This window comes from Castanea sativa, chromosome 1 (assembly GCF_040712315.1).
Source record: "Castanea sativa cultivar Marrone di Chiusa Pesio chromosome 1, ASM4071231v1".
NCBI lineage: Eukaryota > Viridiplantae > Streptophyta > Magnoliopsida > Fagales > Fagaceae > Castanea > Castanea sativa.
In genome coordinates this window covers 25,349,783-25,366,517 of record NC_134013.1, presented here as the reverse complement: position 1 = coordinate 25,366,517, position 16,735 = coordinate 25,349,783, and the positions used below count along the sequence as shown (strand labels likewise).

General features: G+C 34.4%; 1 protein-coding gene across 1 annotated transcript; it reads left to right on the top strand.

The window, feature by feature from the left end:
- Positions 1–6,509: 6,509 nt before the first annotated feature.
- LOC142621689 (UDP-glycosyltransferase 87A1-like) lies at positions 6,510–9,704 on the top strand. The gene is made up of 2 exons (XM_075795025.1): positions 6,510–7,246; positions 8,334–9,704. Exons 1-2 carry the CDS (start codon positions 6,736–6,738, stop codon positions 9,224–9,226), a joined length of 1,404 nt encoding a protein of 467 aa, XP_075651140.1. The 5' UTR covers positions 6,510–6,735; the 3' UTR covers positions 9,227–9,704.
- The last annotated feature ends 7,031 nt before the right edge of the window (positions 9,705–16,735 follow it).

Below are 16,735 nucleotides of genomic sequence, written 5' to 3'. Positions count from 1 at the left end.
AGGACTTAAGACGACGGATTCGATTATCGTACCGACGAGTAGCGTTGGTGGGCTCAGGACCTTCATAGTACCAATATAGAGTGTCCAAGGTAACTAGCTTGATCCACGTTCTCTTCGACAGCCTGGTGGTTTGGAAGATCTTTTCCAAGAAGCCAAACTGTTCGATAGTAACTGGCGGACGGTCCTGAGCTGCAAAAGGTAACGGTTAGGGTAACTTCAAAATATTATACAGAAAAGTTAAGGCAACGGACACATACTGGACGGAGGCAATATGCCCCAGGTCTTATCTACATGCATATACTCTTGGTCATTAGGGTGACATATCCAGTTGTCACCTTGAAGGAAAAAATATCAACCCTTCCAGTTTCAGTTGGAGTTCGGGGTCTCACACACTAACCTAAGCATTGGACTCCTTGGCACGAAACTGTACGTACCCTTTGATTGGGCAATCTCAGATGGACAGTAACAATGGAAGAACTCTTCCACTGTTAACCTTTGCGCACCATCAGACATTACACCATATAAGACTTCAATACCTAGAAAAACCCTCCAGGCGTTTAGTGAAATTTGGGTGACAGCCAACCCTAGATATTGGAGAAGATGATGGTGTAAGGCACTTAGAGGGAATCGCAGGCTCGCCTTCAGCATCTGCTCATATACGCCAACGTCTTCAAGGCCCTTGTAATAGCATTTCTCGGACTTGAAGGGTAGACGGATGGGTATGTTATCAAGTATCTGGTACTTCTCCCTAAGTGTATTGAAGTGTGGTTGCTTGATGGAAGAGATGAAGTCATTCACCGTCCACAAAGGGAGCATATTGTACTCCCTGAACCCATCAGGACCTATGACGCACTGGATGGGAGGGTCTATGCCGTCTAAGTTGTCATTCGAGTCATACTCTGACCCGTCTTCATCCTGCATCACGTCCTCCACATTGGAAGGAGAGATGGTTGACAGTTCCCTCTCCTCGCTAGAGGTGCCTGGGTCTGCTTGACCTGATGGAAACACCTTATTGTAGCCCGCTCCCTTGCGGACAAATGACTGACCACTTGACGCCTCACTAGACATCTGACACCTATAAATGACGGGGATAAAGGAAACCTAAGACTCTAGATCTGCACTGACGACGGACCAACATATACAATAAAGGAGAAAAATTGAGAGCAAAGATAATACTTACAGCTTGACGGTACGATGAAAGCGACTGAAGAACGAAAAGAACGGTAATAGCAATTTGTTAAGGCAACAGATTAAGTAGAGTGGATGGTTGCGCTCTGATCAGCCAAATTTTTTCCAAAACGCCAAAAATGAAAAGGATGGACAATATATATAGAGGGAACGACGCAGAAGACGAAGGGACGCCTCGATCCAAGCAAACAGTCAATCAAAATCCGCCATGTGTGTCCCTAATGCATTTATGACTCTGTGGTAGCCTGTCAATCGAAACACGCTTATCAAGGGTAGAAGCAAACTGTCATTCCATGGGTCCACGAAAAATAGGTGACGGATCCATGGAATGAGGGGGCAACTGAAGAGGATTGAAAGATGTAGGTGACGAATCCATTTAAGTAAACATGACGGTGTTAGGCTGGTGGGTTAATAATCGACAGATCCAAGGTGCATGAACATAAGTGGAAGGATGTAAGTGACACGTGGCGTTCATCTGTCTTGATTTAGCTCCAAGGATTCCTAAATGGAATTAACTTGCGTCTCACGATTAACTTTAAAGAATCCCAATATAAGAAGATTTCTAACTAGCAAAGGATTCTGTAATATACGCTCGTTAAGGGGGATTTTCCCTAGAAGGAAACGCCTTGATGCGCAAGAAACGGATGCCAACTCTACTATAAAAACCCATGAGCCCTCAGAATACAAGGTACGCATAATTCATCTCAGCTTTGGCACTCTAGAGTTGTGAAAAATTCTAATTTGACCTTCAAAGGGTTTTTGGCTGGCACCACACTGGTGCTCTTTGTTAGGTCTTCTTCTTTTGTTGTGCAAGTATTGTTTCAAGCTTATGAGGACCGTGCAACTAATTGGTGATTTTTCGACATTATCAGATGAAAATGAATCCTCCATTTTTTTTTTCTTTCCTTCACCTAGGGACGAAGCCATGTTCATGGGTGGGGGGCCACGGCCCCCCCCCCCTAATTTTGAAATTATCCTAAATATATATGTGTGGGAGCCAAGGACCGGAAAGCCCAATCCAAGGACGAATTTGTCCAATCCAAGCGAAGAAAGATAGGCCAACTCAAAGGACTACGCCTACTCGAGAAGAGTAAGAGAGCCAAAGGATGACTGGCACCCTTTTGAAGCCTAAGGACAAAGGAAAGGATAACAACCAAGGTAGTGAATCTCGTACCGTACTAGCCGGTATGATCGGAAATTTTTGTACCGACACCTACTCCAGTACAGAAATGCCTGAGTTTCGTGCCGGATTAAATACTGATCTTACCGGGTTGTCCAGTCATACCGGAGCAAATATCGGATTCCAGCCGATAAATGCATACCGGACCGAAACAAAAAAGAGTTAACTATCAGATCTAAAAGTTGCTCTCCCTCCTCTCAATAACTTACTGGATTAGCATCGATCACGTCGCCTACGCAGTAAACATGCTTCTTTGTCACCCTCACCTTGTTGATCTATCTCTCTTCTTTGTCGTCGTCTTTTTCTTATTCATTTGGTCTGCTCCTTTGGTTTATTTTCTTCTATATTTTTGTTTTATATGGGTCTTAATTTGTGTGTTGCTTGCTGTGTGAGTGTGTGACTGGCGTGAGTTTGATTCTACTGACCCCTCACGTGATGGGTAATTTTTTTTGAATTGAAGTGAATGGTTAAAAAGCTTTCTTGGAATTATAAGAAATTGTACAAATAGTCAAATATTACTCCAATAGCTGTCCACCACTCTTGTTTCATGGGAAATTGTTTATCATTCAATATCAATTCTCTGCTCTAAAAGTTTTATTGGGTAGTCAAATAAAATGTTGGGCTTGGATAGAGGTTTGAAATAGCGTGGACATGGGCTAGTAGCATAAACAAAATAAATAGGAATTTAAGTTCTAATTAAATATATTAAGTTATGTTTTAAGATTAATAAGTTCTAATTATTTATATAAATTCATATATATATATATATATGTGTGTGTGTGTGTGTGTGTGTGTGTGTGTGTGTGTGTGTGTGTGTGTATAAATTGCGGTAAATCCGTAACGGTACATCGGTATTGATCGGTACCTGAAATATATCATATCGCTGGCCAAACCGGTACAGCCTCGGGTACGGTATTGACTTCCTTGATAACAACGCGAGGAAACAAGACCTGCGAGGGTGGTAAGAGGAAGCTTCCTGAAGAAGACACCTCCCACCTCCGCATTCAATACTCTGCACCAACCTAACCAGCTGCATTAATAAGGAAATGATATTTAAACAGCAACATCATAGCTAGCAACTCCCTCTACCACCTCTAGAAGGGTCCAGATGGAACAAATATCCTAAAGGATCACCTGAAACGTACATGTGCAGGGTTGGAATTCTAAGGAAAGGACTATAAAAGAGAGATAACCCCCCCCCCCCCCCCCCCCCCCCCAAAAAGCGGAGGGACAATCTCCACACAAAAAAAAGAAGAAAAAAAAGTGAGAGAACAGAGGATTGCCTTGTAAGGAACATGAGCTTAACTTATTTATAAGAGATTTATCCTTGGACCCGCCCGAGGAGGGTATTATCCTCAATTATTGTTCTAAGTGCACTTATCTGTTACTTTGGATTAAACAATCTTGGACTTGGCCTTATCTTTACATTGCACTTGAGTTAGAGACCCATTCTCTTAAAAATCTATTGCTTGGGCTTGATTTGAAGGATAAGGTACCACTGTTCTAAGTAGGCTTGGGCTTTTATTTTCAGTGTCCTTATATATATAATTATTTTAATGTTTTCAAAATTTAGCGTACAAAAATAAGAGTTAGCCCCTTTAAATATTTGAATTAATCCAATGATGCTCTTAAAAAAAATTGGTCTAATAGTTATGGAAACATAATTTTATTTTTTATTGTAAAATGTGGTTTTAAATCTGTTAAATATTTAATAAAGTTTGGCATCAAACATGTTTGGATTTATCTTTTTCAACCTGTTATGTGTGATTAATAAGTCATTAACTTATTAGAAAAATTTTATCACTAAAACTACACATGAAATGTCTCTTCAGTTGCCACATAATGGGATAAAGCAAGATAGCTTCACATATATTTAAAACATAACTTATTCCTCCAAGTTTTGGATTAATCATGTTTTTGAAAATTCTATTAATTCAGTTAAAAGATTTTTTACTTACTTTAGTATAAAGTATGATAATTTGTATTGAAAATGAAACTTTTAAATAATTTTACACAAAATGAATTTTATTTTATGAAAGATCATCATCAAACATAATTTTAATTGAAAATACTATGCAATTTTTTTTTTTGGTTGTGTGTGTACATATATAACTTATCAAATAAAAAAGCGTGTGTGTGTGCAGGTTGTCTTAATAAGTATATTAGTGCCGCAACTTAACCCCTCAAATAAAAATTCCTAGCTCCGCCCCTGCCTTCACTTCATCCATCCTAACCAAACACAGGATTTCATTTCATTTATCTCATGTTCCTTTCTTTTCTTCCCCATTCCCTTAAAATCAAACATAGCCTTAGTTGAACTGCTTACTTTGAATGTGTTTGCATTTTTTATATTTGTGATTCTTTCAAAATCAGATCCGACGTGAAAAAAATTAACAATTCATTAGAAGAGAGGAAGTAGATAATTAACAAATGTTTTCCTTCTTGTCCTGAGCCTGACGTCATGGCATGCGTCACTATATAACTGTACACATTAAGCTACAATATTATATCCCATAAAAAATAAAAAAAAAGCTACAATATTATATTATCACTCAAACAAAGAACTTATAAAAAAATTAAAAAAAAAAGGAGGGGAAATACCCATAAAAAAATCCCGTTCCAATAAAAAAAAAATCCCGTTCCAATAAAAAAAAAAATCCCGTACTGTTATAGACGAACACACTAAACCACAGATTCTTAAATGACACTTTAAAAACCCCCCATATTTCATAATTGTATCCAAACAAAAAAAATACCCCCAAATAAATCTCACCCCCACACAAGATCAAATGTACATTTTTGAAAGTTTGAGGTTCAAACTTTAAAGTGTTCTATTTAAAAATATGAGGTTTAATGTGTGGTAATGATAAAACTTTAGTTTTTTTTTTTTTTTTTTAATCTTTTGTACTCTTCCAAAAAAATATCACTCAAATTAGGTTTTCCTCTAAACTAATTATTTGGCGGAATATTCTCAAATCTTTTTATTTGACAGTTTATATACATTAAATTATATAATTTAACAAATTATTTAAACAGATGACATGGCTAAATCAAGTGAAGTAAGTATGAATTTTTTTTTAGTTGTCACACAATCAACGGTGGAGTCATGAATTTAATTATCTTTGGAGGGGGATTAAAATGTGATAATAAATTATTTTATATATTATATGTCATCTTATGGATATTAAGTAAAACATTACGCGAGGGTAATAGATGTATAACAAAAGTTTCAATCAAGATATGTGCTTAAATTAAGAACAATATTATACTTTTTACCTATCTTTGATCAAATGCAAAGTGAAAAATAAATTTTGTCTTGACTTTCTAAACATAGCATAAAAGAAAAAATGAATTTAATTGACTTTTTTGTTGAACTATGAGAGAACTAAGTCATTTTAGTCTTATTAAGAGTTAAAACAAGATCGTGGGGTGTGGGTTGTGAACCATTATAAACGAAATTTTTTTTTTTTGGAGAGGCTATTATAAAGGAAAGTTGAATGATAGTTTGGGAGACTAATAAATTACATATACTAAATATTATCTACACACGCACATAAATCAATTTTGAATGGTCATCTAAAAATATATATTTAAAAATCAAAATATAACTATATTATTTTTAAAAAGATCATGGGCTTGGGGCCTTGGCCATGTGGTCCACAGTCCACGTCTACTAAACGCAATGAGTTAAAAGTAATTTTCAAAAAATTATTTTAGAGGGGACCAGAGGAGCCGGTATATGGTGTACCCGACATATATGCCGGTCACTCACATAGTGGCGGGTCCCACACATTGTGGGGCCCGCCTCTGTGTGAGACACCCGGCATATATGCCGGGTACAACATATCATTTTCGGGACCAGAGAGGCTGACTTGAGCCACCATATACAAATTGCAAACTTGTTAATATGTGATTATAATCTCATTCGGTAAGAAATTTCTAATAATATTATTTAAGTTTTGTAAAAAAATGACTGGACAAAAAAATGTATAAAAATATGTTTTGTAATGTTTAAACAACAATTTTCATTATTTAGATACTGTTACTAAATAAGACCTATATCACAATTTGCAAACTTGTTAATATATGATTTAAACATTAAATTTCATGGTTTAAACAACAATACACAAATTTCTATAATACTTTTCTACCTACAAGTATTCTTACAAACGGTACTAAATTTCTTTTACCAAATGCCCTTTATCACTTGTATTGCAATCACACGTGTACAACGTGAGAAAGTTTGCATCCCAATACTATTTGTAATTACAAATCTCCTATGTTAAATCACTGGCTACAATCTCCTTCCACACTTTCACTTCAATATAAGCTGATAAATCATCCTTCAACAACGTCAGAATCCGGAGATGGATTCCGTCAAAGCTGAAGAAGCATCCACGTTGTACCACGTGGTGGCCATGCCTTACCCAGGTCGCAGCCACATCAACGCCATGATGAACCTCTGTAAGATATTAGCTTCAAAGACAAACGAAACGACCAACATCGACACCATCTTCACCTTTGTTGTCACCGAAGAATGGCTTGGCTTCATCGGCGCCGAACCTAAACCCGACAACATCCGCTTCGCCACCGTTCCTAACGTTGTCCCTTCCGAGCTAGTTCGTGCCGCTGACCATAACTCCTTCTTCGAAGCTACCATGACTAAGTTGGAAGCTCCGTTTGAGTGCCTCCTCGGTCGGCTTGAGCCGCCGGCGACAGTTATCTTGGCCGAAACTTTTCTGTTTTGGGCGGTTGGTGTAGGGAAGCGGAGGAACATCCCGTTGGCGTCGTTTTGGCCGATGGCTGCGTCGATGTTCACGGTGTTCCACCATTTCGATCTTTTGTCTCAGAATGGTCACTTCCCATTTGACGTATCTGGTGAGGTCTTTCATTATTAAACATATCTTTTCTTTTTTTCTTTTTTTTGGAGTCTGTTAATAGGCGTCTTCCTAACAATTTTAATAGTAATAGTTTTGTTATTATTTTTATGATAAATACAAAAAATTGTCAAAAACTTAATTACTTTTTTTATTTTTTTTATAAATTTTTTTCTAAAATAATTTATTAAAAAATGCTCTCGGAGTAATTGTTAATAAATTATTTTAGTAAAATTTTAATACCACTTTATTTATAGGAAATTTAAAAAAAAAAATCTGTCAAAAATATTTCTTTTTCTATAAAAACTTTCCTAAATTAACTTTTCCCTTCTTTTTATTAGCATAGTATGCTACTAATTAAGTAGAGTAATTATTATTTAGCTAGTAGATGTGGATAATACAAAACTTCAAAAAATTATTAGGTAATACTAAACTTAACTTATTAATGTGACTTTTTAAATTTATGTCATATATTTGTGTCAAATGATTTATTTGTATATTGCGTGGACTTTGGTGTAGCAAGTTCATTATATTTGAGAGTATCTAATGATAACAATTTATGTATAAAACATATATTTATTTGAAAATAGCATTATTACACTTCTTTAGATTTTGTATTTTATGTTCTTAATTAATTTTATTCAACAATATTAGTATATTGGGTAATGAACCAAAATGTTGAGTGTCTTAAAAGAGGATAGCACATGTCACCTTTATGTTGTAGTAATTAATACAATCTTTTTTTTTTTTTTTAGAATTCTAAGCATTTTAATACACACGTGAGGAGAAGGGAAAAAGTCTAAAAGAAGTTAAGGTCTAGTACATAAAGAATTATAAAATTTTTGTCCAAGTTATTTAACAAGGATGAGTACTTAGATTATTACTTTATTTTTTTAATAAATTATTTGTCATCTTTATTATCTCAATCTATTCAAGCAAAGTATACAAACTTTGAATTTGCAGAGAATGAAGTACTTTTAACTATCACAGAGGGTTTCTTTATTTATGCACCAAGATAATTAATGTACGTTTTTTAAATGCTAATTTCTATTGATACAATTTTTTTTTTTTTGGTATGCATTCTATAGCAAATGGCGATGAGCTTGTAGACTATATCCCTGGAATTTCTTCCATTCGTCTAGTAGATCTTCCTTCATCGATTGTTTTGAGGAACCAAAAAATATTGCATAGGATCCTCGAAGCTTTTTCATGGGTGACCAAAACACAATATCTCTTATTCAATTCCACCTACGAGCTTGAATCTCAAGTTATTGATGTTCTAAAAACAGATTTGCCAATGCCCATATATACTATTGGCCCAACCATTCCTTACTTCAATCTTGGAAAAAATTACTTAGAAAGTAATAACCACAATGACCTTAACCATATAGAATGGCTAGATTGCCAACCAAGAAGTTCTGTTCTATACATTTCAATGGGAAGCTATCTTTCATTTTCTAGTGCCCAAATAGATGACATTGCAGCTGGTTTGCACGATAGTGGGGTTAGATTTTTGTGGGTGGCGCGCGGTGAGACTAGTAGGTTGAAAGAGATTTGTGGTGATATGGGTTTGGTAGTGCCTTGGTGTGATCAATTGAGTGTGTTGTCTCATTCTTCTATAGGGGGCTTTTGGACTCATTGCGGTTGGAGTTCCACTCAAGAAGGTGTGTTTTGTGGTGTTCCTCTTCTTACCTTCCCCATAGGTATGGATCAAATGCAAAATAGTAAGCTTATTGTGGAGGATTGGAAGATTGGATGGAGGGTGAAGCAAGATGTGAGAGGAGAAAGTTTGGTGACAAGAAAGGAAATTGCAAGCCTGTTGCAGAGATTCATGAACTTAGAAAGTAATGAAATGAAAGCAATGAGGACAAGAGCAAGCGAACTTCAACAAATATGTCAACAAGCAATTGCAAAAGAGGGATCATCTGAAATGAACATCAATGCCTTCATCAAGGACCTTTCAAAATGCAATGGAAGATGAGGAGATTACACCAACTTTTCCTAGTTACAAGACTATTTCATTCTTGTAGCCTATTTTTACCAAAGTGTTCATACACCTTACATATTACACATAGGCACTGTTGTCAACAGGATATAATCATTTTGGTTTGGACATTTTTGTTCATGATAGTAAAGGAGAGATGTTCTTGCTGCTACTTGTGAGAGATTTTAATGCTTGGGAAGCACGCTGTTGGCTAGTGATGTGTCCCTTTTAAATTCATTGCAATTCAGCTTATATATGGGTTATTATGAGTTCTGTGTTTGTTCCACACATATGTAGGACAAGTTTGTGTAATTGTGAGAGACCGCGCATTTGGCCCAAACCTAAGAACTGTGGGTTTTGGCACTTGGCCCACCCGAATGGGGTGGGGTCATGTTATTGCCTCTCAAGAGACAATAGAGAGATCCTACTGTTGTTATTCTATCCATTTATTTAATTGGAAAAAGAAGAAAACCAAAAGAACTGAAAAATATATCATTGTTATTGATGATCTGAAATTGAAATTGTATATCTCTTTGATAATAATTAGAAAATTTCATGGCTTTGGCCCTAATTACAATCTAAAATAAAAGTGCCTCGCTCTGATTCCTTACAATCTAGAAAGAGAAAATTACAAGGATAAGCCAAATTTACTAACCGTTGATATAAGTTTGAGGGCTATATTTACAGGATTGGGAGTGTTAGGCACCCAACCTGCTTCGTGAGACCAGTCTTCAAGATTGTGGTGGGCCAATATCATGTCATATCATTCAAAAGTGTGAATCTAGTATTGTACATCAAAAACATGGAAACATATTTATAATTAGGAGAAACTCTAGTTCTAGACATGTGATTATACCACTTGAATTAAAAACCCTAGAAACATAAAAAAAATATGAAAAACTAAGCAAAACCTAGATCTAGCAAGATAAACAAACAAGAACTAACTAAGAATATGAAAATAAAGCATGCTTGAATCCTAAAGCTAAGGAATAATTAAATGGAGAAGGCTAGAAACCTTACCTATATGCACAACACTGCAAGCACTCCAAGCTAGACGACACCTCAAGAGGGAGAGAGAATTCTCATTTTGCTAGAATGCTCTGAGATTTGGGGGGGGGGGGGGTGTTTCCAATATTTCTGAGTGTTTTCCCCAGTGTGTTGAACTGGAGGTGAAAGGGTTATTTATACTAGGAGTGGGGGAGTGTTAGGTCTCTAAGCAATGTGGGACTTTAGAACTTTGAATTTTTTTAAGGGAAAATGTGGGGTGCAAGGTCAAATTGAGTGGAGAGCAAGCTAAAGCAGAAAAGGGAAGGAATCTTGAGATTTTGGTCAAAGTGTTGATTGGCACTTGGTTCTAGATTTTTCCTTTTTTTCATTTCGTCTGTTTTTGTTTTCAATTCAGACCTAATTTCCTCTTAATTTTACTTCCTTTTCTGATTTTCTTGGTCCTCAAGTTTAGCAAACTAATTCAAAACATGTTTAATTAATTAATCAATTTTTACTAATTTTTCAAGGAATCATTAAATGGTTTGACTTGGATTAAATTTGGTGCATGCAACCTTACCATAAACCCTACTCCCAGTCAATAGGATCACGACACATTACCTAATTTAAATTGGTCTAAAAATAGTCCAATCAAAATTAAGAGATAATACTCACCTATGGTCAGAGATTGATTTATGCAAGTGAACATTATCGTTAAAACTTGTTTCTTGGATATTTTTTAATCTGGTGGTTCGATTAATGCTCATGAACTATCGTTTTGATCATTATGACTTGTTTTATGAAAAGTATTCGGAGATTAAACCTTCAAAACCATAGTCTTGCATTGGAGACATGATATGGTGATGATATGCAGTGCAATATGAGTTAGGTCAAATGAGAGGCGCAAAATGAGGTCTCTACAGTAATTTCCATATCTTTGAATATAAGATACAATAGAATAACTTGATATAAAATAAAATAGTATAGGTTTTTTTTAAAAATATATACATTTTAAACTTTTTTTTTTTTTTGCCTTAGGTACCACTTCGCCAATTCCTTGGAGTTTATATATTTTTGAAGTTTAAGATAGGAAACCTTTATTCTTCTTAAGGAAGAGTTTAAAAATATTGCAAGACCTTGGATGTGTGTTGCAGTTTTAAAATAGGGTAAGCTTTTTAGTAATTCATGTTTTCAATGTATTTTTGCGCTGAATGCACCAATTTTTTTCCCTTAAAAATATTGCAGCAACTTCATCCTCATGTCATAAACTAAGGGTAAAATTGAAGATTTCTAAATAAAAATAAGGGTAATTTAGGGATAATATACAAAAATATTGTACCAGTTGTTGCGTTTTTGAATTAGATGTCAGCTAGTCTGGAGTCCAAATCTTCTATCTCATCTATTGTGCTCCACCAATAAAACTTGGACAGCTAGTCTCTCCCATTAAGTGAGATAACCCCTGACATTTAACTTTAACATTAAAGTTGATGTTAACCTGAACTCTTTTGATTTTTGTCTCGTGCGCAGCTTTTGTTTTTTACGTTAATCTCTTTTGCAACTTTTGTATCTTCTCTTTGGTTGCCGCTTTTGGTTTCTTTTTTTTTTCTCTTCTCTACGTGGTCTCAATCTCAAGTGTTCATCTTCATCCTCACTTCGCACTAGTTACAGAGACATCCATCTCTCTCTTTGAATCTTTTGCTTGTTTTTTTCAAAAACCAATTCTACTTCGATTGGTTTGTGGAAAGGAAATCTTCTGTGTTTTTTCGTTACTGAATTTTTTGAGGGTTTGATGTGGGAGTAAATTGTGGCAAGAAATAAAGTGACTTGTCTATGGTGATAATGGTGTTTGATTTTTGTTCCATTAGGAAACATGTGAAAAGAAAAACGTTTTTGGACAATGTAAAGGTTGTAGTCAGTAAATAATTGGGGTTGCTGGATTTTGTATTTTACATGTTTGTTGAAATTCTTGAATGAGTTTAGGGATGGGAAGCTCTTCTATAGAAGCTCTCTTGTATATATATTATTGTAGAGATTACAATTTGAATTGAATATACAGATAACATTTTAATTAAATTTCAGAATTCATTATTTTATCAAACTCTATTTGATAAGGACTGACTTAGTTGATGGATATTTGCTGAGAATGCTTGTACTAATATGTTTTGGTTTTGTGCTTCAACTGAGATAATGTTCGATATGTCTCAATTAAGTCTATTTATATATATATATATATTTTTTTTTTTTTAGATGAAAGATAGAAATTTTATTAGATATATATGAGAAACAATACATAAGAACCCTGTACACAGGGGAAACTAGACCTATACTGTAGGAACAAAACATTATGTAGGAAAAATAATTTCTACATAAACAAAAACAAGGGAACCATACCGATTCTGTAGAAACAGAAACATTATGCTAGAAAACAATTTTTGCAGAAAACAAAACAGAGAAACCTGACCTATTCTACAAAAACATTATGCAGGAAAACAAACAATTTCTTCAAAAACAAACAATTATGCAGAAAGCAACACTATGCAGAAAAGTAATAGATATGCAGGCACCGATTAGATCACATTCAATTGCTTGATTGAGCAGCTACCAAACGTTGATATTCTTGCTAAGAACCAAGTGCTCCATTAAGAATGGACTTGGGGTGAGTTTGGATATGTTCAAAATAATATTTATCTTGAGCATTCCAAATTGCCCAAGTTGTCACCGCCCATCTTTCCAGCTCTTGTTGAGTAAGTTTGTCCATCAACCACCTAAATAGCATGAAGATATCTTGAGCAACATTTGAACATTTTTGAAACTTTTCTCGACAAAGGGCCCAAAGCAAATGGGCAGTAAAATTTCCATGAGTGTCTTATGAGCAAGAAGTTCAAACACCTTGTCCTTATCCCATTGTCCAATGGCATCATGAATCAATTCATTCACCAATAGATTAGGCTGAAGCTCTCTAAAAAAAATTTGTTTATGCGTTAAACATTAATGAGTTGAAACTTTAATATATCTTCCATCCCCAACTTGCCATTTTGAACCTTCCTTAATAAGATCTCTAGCTGTTAGAAGACTCCTCCACATATATGAAGGATTGCTGCCAATCACCGCATCCACAAAGGAACAATTTGGAAAATATCTTGATTTATACACCCAATAGAATAGCGAATGAGTATTATGAATCAAACACCAAGCTTGTTTGGCGAATATGAGGCTAGTCAATATAGAATTTGTTACTGTCATGCTAGGCTAATAGGATCTCATATATGAAATTCAAAATCAACCAGTATTTTCTCTATATGCATTATGACTTTCAATTGACTCTAGAGTCAAGAACTTTGTCACTACAATTAAAATAGGACTCCATGAACAAAATTAGGCAAGTGCCACAACAGTTTTACTAATGATATATGCAGTTTAGTAGAGCAAGACAGATAATTTTTAAAAGAGGCAAAAATTTTAGGCCTACAAACAAAACAACAGCCCTCTTAATGACTCACAGTCCCAAAAAAAAGACAAACAAAAAACATTGCTCCTCCACCAAATATAGAAGTTCAAGGAACCTTTTTTGCTAACAAGATCTAACTAAAAGACACATCTGGAAAACCATTGTAAAAGATAAAAAATTTGCAAAATTAAGTTAACATCTCTCTATCTAATATCTCAATGCATGATCTCTATGGACTTGGAGTGTGGCTGATAAAGTCCTACAAGCAATCACACTTCTATCTTCACTTCTATCTTGTTATTTAACATCTTCATAATTTCTTTGATTTCCCATTTTGGGTAATTGTGCCCCCATATCAATGTATAATAGATCAAAATCAATAAAATCAAAGCAAAAAATTAATAATTAAATTAACTTTCATCTAATTACTTGTATCAAGTTCTACATATTAGTAAAGCTAGATGTATTTAAATTTTTCATGGTATCTTCCTGATACATTTCACAATTAAACAAATAAAAATCAAAGAAAAAAAAAATCAATAAATAAACTTTCATTTAATTACCTGTATCAAGTTCAACATATCAATAAAGCCAAGTGTATTTAAATTTGCCGTACTATCTTCCTGATGCCCTTCCTAATGAAATAAATAACAAATAATACAATGGACCATTTATGAGCTGATACTGCAAAATGTAAGAATAATATAACAATAAATAAATAAATAAATCATAATCAAAGTTAAAAGTTTACCACTATACATTGAGGTGCTTAATTCCATGAGCTAAAGGCACCATCATAAGGTGGCTAAGAAGAAAAAAAATCATAAAATAATTTGATAAATCAGTACTTTTTTACACACACACAATATATATATATATATATATATATATATTTATATAGTGTTAAATAAATTGAAGAAGACATCAAACTTGCTTGATTCCTTGAGCTACAAACTTTAGATTTTCAATTGTTTACCACATTTTTTGTCACTCTCTCAACGCTAAAAATGCCTTTGCCATTGTAGCATCTTGGTTTATGAGGATAGTCTGTGGTTTCCTACCAAACATTGCCTTCTAAGAAGAATCAAACAACCACATAAAAGTCTCAGATATTTCATCATATAACAATGCAGCACCAAAGACGATAGTTTGTTTATGATAATTTACTCCAACAAACAATGCAAACGGCCTACCTTCTTTATTTATTTTTTTTTTTTGTAAGTTGTATCAAAGCATACTACATCCCCAAAATATTCATAATCCAACTTCATTCTACCATCTACCCAAAAAATATTTGTAATTTGATCATCAAGGTCAACTTGAGTTGCATAAGAAAAATTAAGGTCTTCAAAGTGCATTCTTTGAAGATATTCAAGTAGGCCTCCTGAATCCTTGCTTTTCATCTCATCTGTTCATCTTGCACACAAATAGTTACTATAATCCTCAAGAATGAAGTTAAGATTGTCAAGTCCACCTACCCTTCTGGCCGTTAGCCCTACACTTGCTCTTGGTGCAATTCCAGAACTATCAGCTAATTTAGCCTCAACAACTTAGGTTGGATTAATAAACCTTTGAGATCTAAGGAATATACACTTACAAGGAAAAGCTAAGACATGTGTGTGCTCTGACACAAATTTTACCACACAAAATTTTTCACTACATCTACAACTAATTTTCATCTCTGCCAAGCAACCACATCTTGTTTCTAGATGATGGCATTTCACATTATCATCTCTTTTGTCATTCCCTCGTATACTATCGCAAGAGCAAAAAAAAACTCTATCTAACCATTTACGTGAACCATCTTTATCACCCTTGTGGCCCTTACTTCACCTAATACTAAATCCAACTACACGCACATAACTATTATAGAAACCATACGCATCTTGATAATAGTCTCAATCTCAATTCCTAATTTCGGAATCACTTCTTCTTCTATGTTGGCATGAATTTTATCATTGCTATCTATTGATATAGGTTCTGGTTGTTCAACTGTCACAGGTGAATCCTCATCTTCAAAATTCAGTTTTTGAATCGATTGACTATCAGTCCTAGTATGATAATTGCTATCGCTCATGACCTTAATACAAAACAAAAACAACAAAGTAATTATTTTTAATAAACAACATATACACACACACACACACACACACACACTTTAGACACACACTCACACAAGTGTATATAAGAAAGTTGTTATAAATCCTAAAATAAATTTTTAAAAAAAATTTAATTTACACTAAACCAAAAAGAGATTGTTCCTCAAAAAAAAAAAAAACAAAAACAAAAAGAGAGAACTTACTGTGTGACTGAGCAATACTTAAAAGGTGTTGCAGGTTGCTTGTTTCAACAGGAGTCTCTCAAAAATTGGAAACAAATCTGGAGTTATAAGAGAAAAGGAATCTATGTGGCAATGGACAATAAAGCTTTGGGAGATAGTAAGGAATACAACGAGACAACAAAGGAAAGAAACAAAATAAAAAACAAAAGCTTGTGCAAGATACAAAAATCAAAAAAGTTCAGGTTAATGTCAACTTTAATGTTAAAGTTAAATTTCAAAGATTATCTCACTTAACAGGAGATACTAGTTATCCAAGTTTTATCGGTGGAGTGCGGAGTCATGCATGATAAATGAGTCAGAAGATTTAAATGGGCTACTCTGATACCCAAAAGCCAATTAAAAAGTATTCAACTTTTAAAGGTTAACAAAAGCCATTTAAAAAGGGGTAATTAATATATTATCCACAACCTCGGGAACAATATCTTATCCAATACTTTATATAAAGGCGTAAATGCACTTTTAGTTTTTACATTTTAGCCCTATTTCTATTTTGGGCCCTACATTTTCATTTCACTACTTTTAGTCCCCAAACCAATTAACGCGTGTTATTTTAGTCCTTTCCGTCAGTCAACAGATGGAAATAGCTGAGGTGACAGACGGAAGGATTAAAATATTATTAAAAATTTACTATAGCATGCCACATCAGATTACTGTAGCCTGCCACATCAGATTATAATTTAAAATATTTTTTTTTCAAGTTTAACAAAAGAAAAAATATGAGTTAAATTTTTTT

What these genes read in the sequence shown, in the direction of transcription:
- LOC142621689 (XM_075795025.1), top strand. Translation starts at nt 6,736, where the DNA reads ATGGATTCCGTCAAAGCTGAAGAAGCATCCACGTTGTACCACGTGGTG. An exon ending in CTTCCCATTTGACGTATCTG is followed by an intron (nt 7,247 to 8,333) that starts GTGAGGTCTTTC and finishes TGCATTCTATAG; the next exon opens with CAAATGGCGATGAGCTTGTA.